At 44.1% G+C, this 17,996-nt stretch overlaps 1 protein-coding gene across 1 annotated transcript in view; it reads right to left on the reverse strand.

The window, feature by feature from the left end:
* The window catches only part of LOC133076429 (phospholipid-transporting ATPase IB), a 457,024-nt gene that overhangs the window by 127,176 nt on the left and 311,852 nt on the right, over nt 1-17,996 (reverse strand). Inside the window, exons 29-30 of the mRNA XM_061170962.1 lie at nt 17,877-17,955; nt 26-87 (exon numbers count right to left, since the gene is read on the reverse strand). Of these exons, the coding sequence (XP_061026945.1) occupies nt 26-87; nt 17,877-17,955 (141 nt within the window). The remainder of the gene's footprint in view (nt 1-25; nt 88-17,876; nt 17,956-17,996) is intronic.

Consider the following 17,996-nt stretch of genomic DNA (forward strand, 5'->3'; position numbering starts at 1 on the left):
AGATTCAATAAACAGGTAAACTTACCGTATAAACGATATTTCCAACAAATAAATAGTCTGTGGCATGACCATTGGCCAACACAGTATCTGAAAAACAAAGAGGTTACAATTACCCTCCAGAGCAGAGCACTGCAATCTATTTTATTCAGAATGTAAAAACAGAACTTTAGAGACATTTATCAAAATGTAAGGGAATTTCGAAAATTGCATTGTCTGTGATTCTAATGCCTCCTTTTTCTAACTCTGCATTTTTTCACCTTATATTTTTGCCAAATGAAGCAAACAAACAAAATCAGGTTTCCAACAAACCAAACAACCAAACACTAGATCTGTGTGGAAATTTACATTTTCATACAGATTCAAATCTCCCTTTTGTCAGTTAGAAAAAGGAATAGTATAAAAACATATTAATTTATCTTTGTGGGTGCCAGTATTAGACCTTTTCCATGTGTTCATTTACTATTCGTCTTTAATTTTTGCTAAATTGGAATTATAGGCCAACAGCAGAAGATAACTACATGATACAAAATGAGTTCATGATTACTGAACTCAGAGAATTTAAAAGAATATTCACTACTTGTGTTCTCTGTCAACTTCTACGTGAACCTCTGGAGTCTACAAATGGGTGAATGCAAACAACCCAATGAGAGATGCCTAGACAATACAACTAGGATTCTGAAGCTTTAATTTTATAGCTTTCCAATTTTTTCTTCGTTAAGGATGACTATTACAATGTACATAACAATCACTAAGGCAGAACTCTAAGAGAATTGTCTAGTCCAGGTCAGCTAGCCTGCTGTGAAAAGTCTGGTTTTTACCCTGAGGGGTTAAAGTCTGTTTTAAGATCAGAAATAGTTTCTTTGGGTGACACTGCCAATCCCCTTTTATTCTCTTTTATACTCATCTGTGGCCTACAGGCCAAGTGTATAGGGATTTTTCTGTTCAAATTTCCAACCCAGTAGCTGTTGTACACACATATTTTGGCTCACCAATTTACCCAACTGTTTGTTGAAGAATCTGATTCTTATTAAAGAATCAAGATCCTTTTAGTTTTCGCAAACACCATAAGGATCAAGTACCATCACAGGGAAAATCTGGTAATTGTGGGACCCTGGATCCAGCCACAGGGCATGCCCTTTCTCCTAATTCTAGATAAGTAAATTTGTGGATTAGGACAGATGAACCCACAAAGTGACATCACGGGCTGCGTTAGGTACTGGCCTAAACTCAGGCATTGCTCCTGGGGACCGTAAGAGTTATCCTAGGGTGGCCACTGACTTAAAAAGGATTAATCTCAAAGCCTAGGGGAGACATGGTGAAGGGAGAATCAAAACTCAGGCAGGACTTCATTAAAAAGGAAGGAAGGAAAACAATGATCAGAAAAGTAAAGAAGAGGCTACGTTAAGTTCAAGAAGGCCACAAGTTGATGTATTAGCAAATAGCTATTCAAAACTGTAAGGGTTCGCATTTTAGTAACCGACCCTAAGATTGTTTTAATAATAAAGATGACACTTTTAAAGAAAAGCCTCAATAAAGAAACACTTGAGATTAGACAGGAGACCATTGCTTTGATTCTAACAGAGATGATAGCTGTGAAAGGGGTAACATTAGTCTTTTATTTACAGGACAAATATTTATTTAAAGCCTACTTTAAAGCAGGAAGTGGGGAGACAAGATCCCTGTCTTCGTGGAGCTCCCAGTACAGTGAGGGAGACAAGACAAAAACACACCAACAAATAGATACACAATACAATGTCAGGTGTAGTAAATGCCACGAAGACGTAGAAGGTATGGAATAGAGAGGGACGGGGCTGCTATTTTAGACAGGGAGTCCCGGAAAAATCTGTTTGAGGAGGTAACATCTGAGCAGATGGGAATAGTTGAAGGGAGTGAGTTAAATGAACATCTGGGCTAGAGCGTTCCAGGCAGAGGACTGGCCAACAGTCTGAATACAGACAGCAATGCTGAGCTCAAAGACCATCACAAAGGCCAGTCTGGCTGCAGACTCTGGGGAGAGCGCCCAGACAGTAAGAAGGGGCCAATTAACGTAGGTCATGGTGAGGAGCTTGAATTTCTCTGTTAACTATGACAGGAAACCAGAGAGTAAAATGGTATGAGTTATGTTCTTAAGGGAATAGTCCAGCTTTTCTGGGAGAACAGATCCTGGACGACCAAGAACAGAATAATAACAGATGCAATTCCAGTTTGGAAACGATTGTAGCAATCCATCCAGGAGGATGATATTGGTGGCATGCAGAGTTGGGTCCAATATGGTAGCCTCGAGCTGCTGTTTACATTTAAATTAATTAAAATACAATTAAAAAATTCAGTTCCGGCTAGGGGTTGGGGAGGAGGGGGAGAATGAGGCATTACTGCAGCAAGTGTACAGCGTTTCAATTTAGGGTGATGAAAAGATTTTGGAATAGATTATTGGTGATGGCTGCAAACATTCTGAATGTAATGCCTCTGAACTGTATACATAAAATGGACCATAGAACTAAAACCAAAAAACTCTTAGGATAAAACATAGGATTAAATCTTTATGGCCTTAGATTTGGCAATGGTTTCTTAGCTTTGACACCAAAAGCACAGTGACAAAAGAAACAAGTAGATCAATTAGACTTCATCAAGATTAGAAACTTTTGTGCTTCAAAGGACACCATCCTGAAAGTGAAAAGACAAACCTCCGGAATGGAGAAAATATTTGCAAATATTTATCTGATCAGGAACCTGTATCTGGAATACAAAAACAACTCTTACAGCTCAACGGTAAAAAGACAACACAATTTAAAAGTGGGAAATGGCTCCGCACAGAACTTTTTCCAAAGAAGAGATACCGATGTCCAAGTACATGAAGGGATGCTCAATGTCATTAGACACCAAGGAAATTCAAAACCCCAAACCACGAGATATCATTTCACATCCACCAGGGTGGCTATGATAAAAAAGATAGATAGTAACAAGAGGTAGCAGAGGACGTGGTGAAATTAGAACCCTCAGACACTGCTGGTGGGAAAGTAAAATGCTGCAGCCATTGTGTAAAACTGTCAGGCAGTGCCTCAAAAGGTTATGCCTAGGGACTTCCCTGGTGGCGCAGTGGTTAAGAATCTGCCTGCCAATGCAGGGGACACGGGTTCGATCCCTGGTCTGGGACGATCCCACATGCTGCTGAACAACTAAGCCTGTGCACCACAACTACTGAGCCTGCGCTCTAGAGCCCGTGAGCCACAACTACTGAAGCCCGCTTGCCTAGGGCCCATGCTCCGCAACAAGAGAAGCCACTGCAATGAGAAGCCCATGCACCGCAACAAAGAGTAGCCCCCGCTCACCGCAACTAGAGAAAGCCCGCGCGCAGCAACAAAGACCCAATGCGGCCATAAATAAGTAAATAAATAAATAAAATTAAAAAAAAAAACCCACAATGTTATGCCTAGTTACCATATGACCCAGCAATTCCACTTCTAGGTACACACCCAAGACAGATAAAATCATGAATGAAACACACAAAAACTCATACATGAATGTTGATAGCGGCATCATTCACAACAGTCAGAAATCCATCAACAGAGAAAATGTGGAATATCCATACAATTGAGTATTACTGAGCTATTAAAAGGAATAAAGTACTGGTACGTGCAACGACATGGGTGAACCTTGAAAAATCTTACGCTAAGTGAAAGAAGCCAGTCACAAAAGACCATGTGTCATATGATTCTACCAGTGTGAAATGTCCAGAATAGGCAAATCTACAGAGACAGCAAGTAGATTAGTGGTTGCAGGAGCTGAGGGTGTTTGGGTGGGAACGGGGAGTGGGTGCTGATAGATATGGAGTTTCTTTTGGTGGTGATGAAAATGCTTGAACATTGATTAAGGTGATAGCTGCAAAACCACGTGAATATATTAAAAACCATAGAACTGTACAATTTAACTGGGTGTGAGGCAGGAAAGACAGGGCGGGGCCCAAGGACAGCCTCCTTATGTACAGGCATCAGACAAAAGGCAAAGCCACCTCCTTGTTCTGCACTTAATGAGGCCATGACTCATAGAGGAACAGCATCTAAAACAGAAACTTTGTAGCATGAAAACCGTGGAGCATGCGCGGCCAGGTAGGAAATAGATAGGCTTTGGGTTGACCTGCTGCAGCTGGTTTCATGCTGACCCTTTGAGATAAACTATAATACTATCAGGATGATGAGCCCTCACTGGATGAGAGACTGAACAGCCCATGCAGCCCCCTCATTCCTGTCGTTGAGAGGAAGTCCTGGCCAGACACATGCACAGAAGGGGTCTCAAGTTGTCCGCTGGTGACTTTGGCCGCGTTGTAATATCCTTATAAAATCATTAGCATTGTGGTTTTGACCCCCGCCCCCGAAATCAGGTGAATTGTATGGTATGTAAATTATATAGCAATAAAGCTGTTATTAAAAAAATTCAGTTCCTCAGTCACACATAACCACATTTCAGATGCTCAGTCAGTAGCCACGTGGCTTGTGGCGACTGTCCTGGAGAGCAGGGATACAGGACATCTCCACCATTACAGAAGTTCTGGTGGACACTGCAGGCCAATGCATATGTTGGAAGCAGAAAGAAGTGACAGCTTTTGGCACATATTCTGAACAAAGAGATGACAGCATTTGTTTTTGATCTGGATGGGGGTGAGAAAGAATGGGAGGAATCAACAGAGATTTTGAGGTTTGGGGTCTGAGTAACGAGGTGAACAGCGGTATTATTCACTCGGTCATATTAATGCAGGAACACTGATGAAAAGGGTGGCCCATGAAAACTCGGTACCATGTGATCAATGTCTGAAATTTACAACAGGAAGAAGAGATAGCAGTGAAGCACGGTGCTATTAGGAAGAGGGACAAAAGGATATTTGGAAAAATGAGGTGGAGAGAAGGAGTTGGGTTAGTAGAAAAAGCTCCCAGTAATGAGGGTTAGAAGACCTTGTTCAGCCCTGCTCTCTTGTTACAGCTCTGCCATGATTTAGTATTTTAACATTTTAGGTTCTGGGTCTCAGTGTCCACACCTACAAAATGGGGGTGGTTCTATCAGATACAGACAATGATGACTGAATTATCACCAAGGTTCTTTTAGGTAGAAAATGCTAAGATTCTAAGGTCCATGTTCTTAGCTGTTAAATCAGGGATTCAGTGGTAGAAACCTGAGAGCTTCAGAGCTTCGTCCTGTTCATTTTAGCTCAAGACGGATTTCCTAACCTCAGTCTCATCCTATGTTTTCATGAATGAAGAAAAGACCCTTTAATTGAGAAAAGCAGTGATCTGAGGGCCCTGAAGTTCTACCTCCATGAAGCCCTGACACAGTCTAGAGAAAACTCTGGTCAGATGGAAGAGTTAGAAGGGCTAGGAGACTAAGCTGAAAACCAAGGTTTACAATTATGGCTTGACAACTTGTGAATTTCCTTTTGATAGTAATATTTCAAACGCTGGTTGATTCATGTACTAAAAGAAATTAAATATACAAAGCATTTGTCTAAATATGGAGGGCTTAGAATGTGTTTCATATTTTAAGGATATACAAATAATGAACAAAAAACTGTTAGACATTGTTAATTCTACATTGAAAATAGATAACATATGTTACCAAGTATAAGACAGGCTCTGTTCTAAGCACTTTACCTACATGAGTATACCTACACGAGTTCTAAGCACTTTACCTACATGAGTAATATATGTGATGCTAATATATGACTATTAGCATTACTAATACACAACACTAATATATGTAATCCTTCTTTAATGCTCTAACAATGCTATGAAATGGTATGATGACCTGCATATTTCAGATGAGGCAACTGGGGCAGCAAAGAGAAGCTAAATGACATGCAAGGTCACACGCTTAGCGAGAAACTGTAAGCTTTGTCATACAAGATCGTTTTCATGAACTGAGTTAGAAAAATGGACCCCAAAGAATAAAAGAAGACAACTTCAAGGGGAAAAATAATTAGACTAAGAAGAACTCTTTTGAAATACCAACACCTAATGGGGAGGAACTTTCTAGCAGAGAAATAGGTGGAAAGAAAATGAGATTCACACGGCAGAGATTCTGTACCACCCAGGGCACAAGAGCGGGAAGCAGCAGTAGCCCCTTTAGATCTGGCCTTTTATTCTGAGTTGGGGTGGGCATTTCATTAGCCCGGAGCTGCTCAACCTCAGCACTGCTGACATTTTTCTAGGTAATTCTTAGTTGGGGGGCTGGGGGGCGGCGCCGTCCTGTGATTATAGGGTGTCTGGCAACACCCTGGCCTCTCCCCACTAGATGCCAGTTGTGACAACCAAAAACGCCTCCAGACAATGCCAGTGTCTCCTGGGGGAAAAATCCCCCAGATTGAGAATCACAGCATTAGAGGAAAGAAAACAGAGGAGCTGGAATAAGTAGAGAGAATACACCCCAAAGTAAGAGTGGCTAATGAGGGGCTTCCCTGGTGGCGCAGTGGTTAAGAATCCGCCTGCCGATGCAGGGGACACGGGTTCGAGCTGGTCTGGGAAGAGCCCACATGCCGCGGAGCAACAAAGCCCGTGCGCCACAACTACTGAGCCTGTGCTCTAGAGCCCGCGAGCCACAACTACTGAAGCCCATGCACCTAGAGCCCGTGCTCCGCAACAAGAGAAGCCACCGCAATGAGAAGCCCGCGCACCGAAATGAAGAGTAGCCTCCGCTCGCCGCAACTAGAGAAAGCCCGCCTGCAGCAACGAGGACCCTACGCAGCCAAAAATAAAATAAATAAATGAATAAATTTATTAAAAAAAAAAAAAAGAGTGACTAATGAAGGGAACCCCCTCCTCTGTGGTCAGGCCAAGGAGGAGAGTGTGGTGGGACCTCTCAATTCACACCATCAGCAGAGAAACAGGGTGAGACCTTGGTACAAAGGGATGCAACTGCCATCGCTTGATGGCCTTTAAAGTGGGCAAACTCTGTGATTACCTCTGGGACTGAGAGCTCACTGGTGAGGAGAACATCTCCGTGGAGACACTTAAGACCATGGACCACCATGCTGGCAATTTGGCATGAACAGAAGGAACAGATAGTGAAACCCAGGGACATCTTCCAACCGCAGCTTCTAGAATTTTATAATGCATTAATTTCTACCTTGCCGTGACAGTAAAATGCTACTGGCATTAAATAATATGTTTGCACTTGAACTAATCTGAATGCACTTCAGATAACTTTTAGTGAAGCAGGATAACCCTACTATTTCAGCTCATCATTTTGGAAGGATAACTCAATACTGCATTTTAGTTTTCTGCTTAGGAAAGAGCATCTCCTATCCCAATCGAAACTAATACCACCTGGGGATAATTTATTCCTTGGAGAAGAAACTCCCAAACTAACTTGAGATTCTGGGACATGTCAAGAGCCTCAGAAAAGACAGCATCCACTAAACAAGTCACAAGTCATTGCTTTGCCCACCCTGTTGGGGAAATTCCCACAGAATACAGTATTCTCTTAAAGGTTATATTTCAACTGTTTTAGAGGCAAATACCTGTGGGTATCATTCCTTGTTAAAACTTGCCAATAACATCCTCCTGAAGAAAAGATCCAAAGTCCTAAACAATTACTGGCAGATGAACGCATTAATAAGATACAGCTTGCTGATAATTCAAGGCTGGAAAAGCCCGTTTGGACTGTCCAGTTTATTCCTGAAGCATGTTGCTGACAAATTACTTCTTCCCACTTTGTTTAATCTCAACAGTACTGTTACAATTCCATCACTCCACTCAGGAAAACAACTTTCCTGTGGTTTAGCTGTTTTCATTTTAGTTGGATATTTAAAATCTCAAGTGATTTTTTTGATAGGAGAAAAAGAACCCCCAAGCCAAGATGAGTAATTGGGTCCCCAAGCCAGCCTTCAGGACAATATTTATCCACCATCTATGTAAACGATAAGAAGAAGATTACTGCAGACAAAGCAGCATGGGGTGGTACAGAGGGATGTTTGGGAGGAAGGGGGCAGAGAGAGGGGAAAGGACAGTTCAGGCACAAAAGGACTCAGCCCGCCTAGAGGCGTGGAGGTGGACTCCTGCCCTGCTGGGGCAAAACCTTGAGATGCACGGGGCGGGGCGGGGTGTGGGATAAGAGTACTACAGGGGCCAGAATGGTGAGGTCAGCAGGGGCCAGACCACACCAGGTTCTAAAAAGGTCCCTGTTAAAGAGATCCACCAAACGTACAGGTGGAGAGAGGTGATCTCACCAGACCTTTGTTAACCGGCAGGACACTGAACATTTCCCAACGGAAACCTAGCGTTCGCTCACGAAGGCTCAGCGGAGCTAGGGCAGAGGGAAGGAGGGTCAGGCTGCCTGTTGCGTCAGCACCGCTGGCATTTCACAGAACGGTGTGAGATCAGCCAGCCCCGTGCAGGCTGAGGTTGAGATCCACCCAGATGAGAGCTGAAACGTTGCCGGACCAAAAGTCCAGGGAAGGAGCTCCACAGAGTAAAGAACCTGAAAGAGCGAGAAAGTTTCCCAGCTTCTTTGTCGGATAAAGCACTGAGTCACATTTAGAATGACCAGCTGTGGCCACATGTGGTGTAAAACCTAATATAATGATGGTGCCGCCAAAAACATCGAAAGTATTATTACAAAATACCAGAGCTAGAAGCCGCGTCCTGAGAGCCAGTCATTCTCTTAGAAGCCGATACAATGCCTTGGCTTCAGGACCCTCAGACCCAAAGCAGCCGCTAAGCCTGTTCGTCCAGACTTACATTATTTGCAAAATCTGGTTGGAACCAGGGACTGACATGATGTAGGATTAGCCAAATGAGGTTTAGAAACGCAGACACTAAAACAGACTGTTGTGAACAATGGGGACAAACCCACGTGGACCCTCGCGTGAGTAGTGATGACCCCAAATGCTGCATGCAAAAAGCTCTCTGAAAATATCTGTGGGAAAACCCACGGTTTGTAACAAAAGTATGTCTCGTTTTCTAAACAGAATCATAAAGGAACTTACCTCAGATGCTTCCAGAGGGCTAGGTTGATGACATCTTATAAGGATGCCATTTCAATTAAATGCTCATTAAACCCATTACATCATGGCCCAGCTAAACCACAAAAATGTATTCAGAAAGGGCTCAGACAAAAAGCAAAATGTGAAGACTAAGTTAGAGCATAGTGCTGTGCAGCCAGAGAAGACAGGGTTTAATAATCAGGAAAACAGATGGGGTGAACGTATATGTGTGTTTTTAGTGCAGTAAGAATCCGTGGAGTGCCTGGATTCCAAATCACAGGTAGGGCTTCCCTGGTGGTGCAGTGGTTAAGAATCCGCCTGCCAATGCAGGGGACACGGGTTCGAGCCCTGGGCCGGGAAGATCCCACATGCCACGGAACAACGAAGCCCGTGCGCCACAACTACTGAGCCCACGCGCCACAACTACTGAAGCCCGTGCACCTAGAGCCCGTGCTCCGCAACAAGAGAAGACACCGCATGAGAAGCCCGCGCACCGCAACGAAGAGTAGCCCCCGCTCGCCGCAACCAGAGGAAAGCCCACGTGCAGCAACAAAGACCCAACACAGCCAAAAATTAAAAAAAAAAAAAACTTTATAAAAAAAAAAATCACAGGTATCTCACTCACATAGGACTCCATCGGGAGAATTAGGGGAGGTGGCACCATTCCCTCCACATCAGGACACCTGCCAAGAATCCTGGTTGCAGAGCAGATGCCAAGTTCCTCCTGTTTTCCTTCTCCCACCCTTTTGCTTCTAGAACCTTCAGCAGCACTAGTTCAGAGCAGGCCTGATTCCAGAATACTAATCAGGCTCTCCATTCCCCCATCTCACCCTTGGGGCCTCTTAAGACTCCGGAGGCTCAGAGGAGGTATGATGCCAGCCAGCTACTATTAGATGAATATTAAGAGTGAAAATGTCTTCCAAGTTTCAAACAGCTAATTTACAAATAAGCTTAGAACTCATCTTGCTCAAATGTCTGTTCTGTCTGTACTACAACTGAAACAATTCTTTCTGCTTCCAACACTATGTATTCACAAAGAGAAAATTTATTTTTTCCTTTCTTGGTAAAGAGTGGTATAAACTATTGGAAAGAGTTTCTAAAAGGTAGAGTTTATACAAGTGTTAGTGATTATAATTACATTCATAACCAGCACTGGGTTAAGTTCCTGGTTATATAAGCCTTTTGCTGGATTTTCTCCTCCCTACTGACATTTCTGCTGGATAAAGTTAAGGATGTGAAACTCAGATTTCAATCTCTTTTTTCACTCTTGTTTACTAAAAATAGATTTTGAAAAGGAAGTAAAAATGATGATGGAAAGTAAACTCGATTGCCTGCCAATGTCAAACAGCCACCTCGTAGGCACAGGCTCTTTTCTTATTCCCGGGAGCGTAGTCTAATGACATTCCGCGGCTCTTCGTACCTACGTGGGGCCCCATGACTAGTTCTTGCCAATCAGACATGAGCAGAAGTGATGGATCGCTTCCTGCCGGAGAAGGTTAAGAGCAAGCAGTCCTTCCGTTCTCTCCCATCCCCACGTGAAGGCGGAGGGTGAACTCGGGGGCCCTGCACAGACGGAGCGCCACTATATTGAGAATAACTAGGGCTTGTTTTTTTTTTTTTTTTTAATATTTCAGCTTACTTTTTTCTTTTTTTTAAACTTTGGGTTTATTTTATTTATTTATTTATTTATTTATGGCTGTGTTGGGTCTTCGTTTCTGTGCGAGGGCTTTCTCTAGTTGCGGCAAGCGGGGGCCACTCTTCATCGCGGTGCGCGGGCCTCTCGCTATCGCAGCCTCTCTTGTTGCGGAGCACAGGCTCCAGACGCGCAGGCTCAGTAGTTGTGGCTCACGGGCCCAGTTGCTCCGCGGCATGTGGGATCCTCCCAGACCAGGGCTCGAACCCGCGTCCCCTGCACTGGCAGGCAGACTCTCAACCACTGTGCCACCAGGGAAGCCCTAGGGCTTGTTTTAATCGGGTGTCGAAAGACACACAGACATGGACGTGATGATCGTGAAGGAAGGAGTTTACACTCACGGATCCCTAGAAACAGGGCGCACGGGGTGTCAGGCAGGGCCATGGGAAAGCACCAGGGTCAATCAGGAGGCAGGAGGGGAGAGCATGGCCCAGAGCCTCTACTGGGGTTTTCACGGGACAAAATGGACAGAGCAGGGTAGGTACACTGTTTAAGCTCAGGACTGGATAGTGTGAATAATTTCAACAGTCTCTGGGTTTTAGGTCGATCCCTAGTTATGGGGTACTTGGCCCGGGGGTGATTTAGGGCAGGGGATACTGGCCTGGCGTGAGAGAGTGAGGTACAGACATGGCTGGGGGTGTGGGAGCCAGAATGGTTGGCTGTGAAGCAAAGGCATGCTTGTGGGGCAGTTGCTTGCGTTCCCTAGGAATTAGCCAACCCTGGGAGCACAGTCTCTCCAGGATCACGGGCCCAAATATCAGCGCATCACAAATGCAGAAAATAAGAAAACATAGTCAATACACCCATGTACAATGCACTTCTCCGTTTGATCGTTACACGAGGCAGAAATAAGCCTTTACTGGACTAAGGCCCTGATATTTGGGGGCTGTTTGTTGTAGCAGCTATTCCCACCTTAATACACCTCGATTCAACTTCCCGATAGAAGCTATATGGGTGAAATCTGGGAACTCTGGCTCACGCTTCTTACAACATTACATCAAACCCAACTGTTTAAAATATACGTAGCCCAGAGTTTATTAAGAGAGACACTGAAATGTAAGAAACATTTAAGTGCATGAAAGCAATGGCCTTTCTGCCCCATTCTGTGTTTCCAAACAACAGTGCTGTAGGCACATGAGGCGGACTTTACGTTACTAGTTCACTGTGTTTAAGACTAACCAGAACAGAAGAAAACGTTTTGAATTTGGAAACTTGGTTTTGAATGTACTACAGTGATGGGGTTAGCAACTAGTGATTTAGATTTATACGCTAGCTACAGTTTCATTTGTATAAATCCAGAAGCTTCCAGAGTGTTCTGTCTTTCTCGTTTTTAGTGAGCAAGTTCCATTCACTTCATTTATATGCTTCAGGATTTTGTGACTGTTCATACTACCCTGTCCTCTCAGTGGGTTTCCCAGATGGCAGAGGCCACATGGAGTTACTACTCCCCTTTTCTGTCCCATTTAGCATTGAATGTTCGTCTCTGGATCTTTTTCATTTATCTTAGATCTTAAAATGGGTACACAGTATGGTCAGTGACTTTGCAATGGGAAGAAAATGTCGGCTACTGTTTCCCGTACCTTACTTTAAAATGCTTTAAAATATAGTATTTTACGGGTAAGCTTTGTGACAGAACAGCAAATTCTCCTGACAGGTTGAGGACACAGTACAATTCTCCTGACAGGTTGAGGCAGACTAGGGAAGCACTCATTAATGCAATACCAGACCCTTCCAATTCTACCACCTAAGCAGCCCTCTAATCCATCCTCTTCTCTGACACGGTCACGACACAAGACCACACAACAGCCAACCAGCCGGACGCCAACTATCATCCCGGCCGGTGTGGTCACATTAAAATTCATCAGATACATGGTTCTCCGCTTATAACCCATCGATGGCTCCCAGTAAACTCATACTACAAAAGGCTCACTTGTCCCAACAGGCTGGAAATGGTCTGATTCCTTGGTCTCCATCGTTTATCGTCCCAAGGCAGTCAGTCTCACAGCCCTGCTCCCCAATCCTCCACACACAGGTGTCTTCTTTGACTAGGAGTCACACCCTCTCACCCCATGCTACTTCCCGTAACCTGAAACCCCTCCCTCCCTACTCTTTCCCTAGCTTGTTCCTGCTCAGCCTTCAACTATGCTGTCACATCCTCTGGGGGGCAATCCTTAAAGCTGGAACCAGGTTAGTGGTCCTTGGTATGCACTCCATTTGACCTTGACTGTCCGCTCGCTACACTTTTTGTTCAGTCCTGCCTTGTCCAGTGTAAGCTCCACGAGGGCAGGGACCTTGCCTGTTATGTGCACTACCATCTACCAATACTGACCTGCACAGAGGACACACTCACTTATCTTTTTTTTTTTTTTCAATGAATGAGTAATTGATTTTAAGAAGTTGCAATCTCAGAGAACAATGGCAGTCATGCCCCAACTTAGCTTAACGTGAAACTGACATGATATAAAATAACCAAGTTTACAGTAATAGGTATAGGTCATAAATAATTCAAGCTTAAATGACCCAATAATGGCACAGGCAGAGAGAAGTACCCCTACACCTCATTTTATACATGTGCACTATTATTTCAGTTTATAAAACATGCCTCGTCTTACAGTAGCACATTTATTGAAAAGTATAAAATAGCCTTCTCCAAGAATGTTCAGAGACCCTGTTGCTTAATTAGTGCCAATAATTATCCACATGGTATTTCAAAGTATCCACATGGTACTTCTTCTTCTAGAAAGAGGAGGGAATGGTTTCCAGAGTATAGCGTGTGAGGAATCAAGAACAATTTTTTTTCGGGAATTTTTCTCTGCTGGTAAGTATATTCCCATCACCTCCCTCTTAAATTCCATCAAGAAAAATCTGAAAAGTTCCTTTTTTTAAATCAAAACGGATTTTACGGCCTTTTGCCAATAACCAAATTCCACTTCAAGGAGGGTTGCTCAAATATGCAGACTGGATACACCAATGGAAAGCCCGAGTGTGGCCTGACACCAAGGTCTTGATGAATTTTGGTCCCTGAAAAGGTGATGTCTCTGGTTTTAACCTAAAATCATGTTTCAGATCAAAGGGTGGGAGCTAGAGGCCAGCCGTGGCCGTGAGCGTAAGGTTGTGATGGTTGGAAGAAATCTGATTTACGGAATTGCTGGAGTGGAAAAATGTATTTTGAAACTTGAAATGAATCATCACCAACTCCATCAGCCAAGGACTGCTTTGAAAATTCTATCCAAAACCACGCAAAAATAAGCAAAGCAAAATTCTTGGAAGCTTCCTAAGGAATGAACAACAGGCTCACACCTTCTTAGAAACGTTTCTTCCCAACAATGATGCTGGGAAGTGACCAGCACTGCATGTACCTAAGCCTGTCTCCATGGAGACCAGAGAGAATTTCCTGGTAAAATCCACCATCTCCACGACACAGTCCACAGAGCATGAAACAATGGAACAAAGCTGCTCTGTAGACCTCAGCCCCTGGTCGAGCAAATCCTCTCAGGGCTCTGAGTGTGGCACGTGTCTGACGGAAAATTTCCAGCAGGACTTGGGGCTGGAGGGGGGGGGGCCCGAAGGCACTGTTCTGTGAGATCAGGGTCCCCATACTCTGAAAGTGCCCCAGTTTGTCTCAAACTGGTGTCACGTTTCTACGCTTCTTTGGGAGCAGGGTGAATGCATCCTTCTAAGGGGCGATTCAAAGTGTAACAGGAGCGCATTTATATTTAGGACAATCAGCACATAAGTAATCGAATCAGCTGCCATATCCCGGCTCTTCTCAAACTTGCAAGCTTTCTCGATTTTCACCTCTGACTTCCTTCTCCGCCCCCCCGAAAAAACAAACACACAAAACCCATGCTCTTGCCAGACCTTATGTATTTCTCTACACGGCCGTCTTATCTTCCTCAGAGGCAAGTCCCATGGTGTAATTCTCCTACCTCAAACCCTTCACTAAAAAAAGTCCCCATCTGGGTTTTGGTGATCTAACCGTCACCTAACACCCACAATGCTACAGCTCTCTCGACTAGGGATGCTGTTGCAGACCCAGAGGGGACGCTGGAAATGTGTGCAGACGTGTTTTGATTCACAGTTGCACAAGGATAGGGAAAAGGGTGACGGTGGGCGGGTTCACTGTCCAGGGCCAGGGATGCTCAGTGTCCGGAAACGCTCACCAGAGGCTGAACAAGGTCCCGAGTCCCGCCCTCCGACCCCCACCCCATTGGGAGCCACTGCCCACGGGCTCTCCCAGCTCCCGGCCAGGAATGCTGTTCCTCCCCGCCTTTACCCATACCTCCCGGCCCTACTGGATCACCCCCTATTCATCCTTTAAGAACTTAAGTATCACTTCCTTGGAGAAGATGCTTCCTTGACCCGCTAGACTAGGCGGTGTCCCGGTATTACAAGCTCCCCCTGCAGCTTGTAGGACGCAGCACACCGGCCATTAAACAATTATGTGTGCGATTCCTGATGGTCAGCTCTGACCTTATGGAAGCCCCCAGAGAGCAAGACATGCTCTTATGTCCACCGCACCCTCGGCGCCTGGCACATCATAGGTCTGCAGTAACTTTGCTGAATAAGTTCTTCTCTAAACACGTTCCCTCCTCTCTAAACACGTTCCCAATCCCTGGGTCTAACCCTCCTTAAGCTCCCCTGGATCAGCCGGAAACCCAACTAGGATTCTTGCCACCAGTTTGCCTTCTACCATTCACCTTAACGAGATACGATGGATTCATTTCCCCGAAATTGCTCTCATCACAATACTTGCCTTGATCTAAATTCTTCTGACTGTTCACTGCCTCCAAAGTAAGTCCTGATTTCTTAACATCGCATTCAAAGCCCTCTGCAATCCAGCTTTCACCTGCCTTCTCCAACTTCCCTGCCTTCCACCCTGTAAGGGATGACCTTCTCAAGCTCTCCACATCTGTCTTGAATCGCTCTCCTTCGTTTGGCTCTTCCCTCCAACCCTCCACATCTCCCTTTGCCTGGCCTTTCAGGCTAAGGCTACACATTATCTCCTCGAATGAGCCATGAATCATCCCAAATGAAAGGCATCTCTCTCTCAGCCCTCTACAATCCGAGAGCACTTTACCTGTATTTTACTTGAGAATGATTTTCTGCCTTGCGAGAGAACTACCCACTTCCCTTACCAGACTACAAACTCCTTGAAGGTGAGACCCGCATTGATTCATTTACCCACCACCTTTAGAATCTACCACAGTGTCTCAGACATAAGGATCACATGAATGAATAGCGCTAAGGAACAATAATCATTTTGCTATATACTAATAGTGAGAATTTAGAAATTAATCCTAAAATATTCATTCCATTTGTTAGAGGACATCAACTAGTGACCAAGAACAGCAACTGGCCTCCTGTTGTTCTTTGCCAAATATGCTTAATGTTTGCTATTTATTTCACCTTCAACAGTTTCACTCAAAAGGTTACTGTTTACAACACAACCAAAAGAAAACCTCTATGCTGAAGCCATATGATGAAATAATGATGCTGACAATGATGGTGATAATGATTTTAAAGATGGAAAAAAAAATCATTCTTTTGGCTGCTTGGCAAATTGCTAATCTGAGGGAAGCAGGTAAGGGTGATAGAAACCAACTTGAAATTCATCTGGTGATATCTCTTAGGTAAATTAGTGACTCTTGGGATTCTATCCCCTTTTAAACACAGACCACATTAGGAGAATGAATGGATTTACATGATGGAATCTAGGTAAACAATAATGATCCCAACATAAACTACAAACCACAATCTCAAAGCACATAATCATGACTCAGGATCAGAAAACCATCGTCTTTGCTGAAAACGGGCCACGCTAGCTCCTTCTGAAGCAGGCGAGGAAATGACCATCTTGCAAAACTTCCGTGAGTCCAAAGGCAAGCACTGCATATTTAGGGACAAAGTCAATGCCGAGATAAGAGGGTGAGGGGCCTGTCTCTTCCTAAGGACGAAAGGCTGGGCTCCGGGACGAGAGAACACCTGCCAAACCCGTTCTTGTGCTCAGGAGACACACAAGACACACTACCTCCCATCCCCAGCCCAGCCTGATACAATGACGGCTGCTTTATCACCAAACTGTCAGAGCTTCTAAAACAAACCACAGTCAACACTCTTATATTTGGTAAGCCCTTACTCACAAAACCATTTCAAAAGAAATTAAATCCACTATTAGTGAAGATGAATCACAGGAAAGCTTTATCGTTCAAAGAGAATGATTCCACCAGAATGCCCCTTTGGGGGTGGGGCTGGAAGCAGAAAATTGTATTTTCTGATTTAGAGACTTAGGGACCCTTCAAGGAAAAGGGCATCTGATGAAACTGAGAGAAAAGGTCATAGGGTATAACACTTTTGTTGTGCATGCATTTTCTTTGTCAATATTTGACAGGTTAAAGCACATCAGTGAGGATGAATCATGTCCATTTGAAGCACAAAAAAACACTGACAGAAACAAAGAAGCTTGGAAACTTTATATTTGTTGGTTCTCTGTACAATAAAAGGCCTTGTCTAGTCAACATTTGGAGTAATTTTCCCCAGGGGTATTATTATGATTTGAGAGGGGTAAAAGAGTAGCATTCTTGTAATACATTTTCACTTTTTGAGACTAAAAGGTATGTCTCTTTAAGAGGTCACACTTTGGATGTATTAAGAAGTATGAACGAATACACCCTCCTTCAGCTTAGGGAAGACTGAAACCAACAGGGAGAAGCAGTCCTCCAGCAAGCTTTAAACGTTTGCTTGAAAAGTGTATGCCCAGGAAAGGAGACTTTCAGAAAACTGGGCATAAAATAAAACTCTCACGAGATTTGAGTTATTTGGCATAGAGGTATGTCAGGCTTGGAAAACGAAAGCCCAAGCAATTAACAGAAAATTCCAAACTCGTGGACAAGAGGCATCGATGTTTCATTGTAGGACAGTGCTTTTCTTCAAGATCCTTGACTCAAATGGTTATTAAAAATAAAGTTTAGAATTCCTAGTATTTAAACTCTCCAGGCAACTGGAAAGAAAATGGGTTCTCAGAGCCAGAATGGGTGAAACCTACAAGCTATTAAGCCGAGACTAGTTCTCACTAGATGTTTCGTATGTTTTTCTTTTGAAATTTGTTCCCGTGATCTCTGGGTCTGCAGAACTGGGGGAAAAAATTGTGAGCAACTGGCACTGAGGGGCTGCAAAGCTACCTGCTGAGAGTTGGATCTTGAAGCCATTACCTACCGTGCTCCAGCGCTTTCATGGGAAACCAGAAGAGGATGAGGGAGTGGACCAAGGCGTTGATGCAGTGACCCCAGAAAACCTAAGGGAAAACAAACCAAGGGAGTCAGGAGCTGCCCACAC

Source organism: Eubalaena glacialis, chromosome 16, assembly GCF_028564815.1.
Source record: "Eubalaena glacialis isolate mEubGla1 chromosome 16, mEubGla1.1.hap2.+ XY, whole genome shotgun sequence".
Classification (NCBI taxonomy): Eukaryota; Metazoa; Chordata; class Mammalia; order Artiodactyla; family Balaenidae; genus Eubalaena; species Eubalaena glacialis.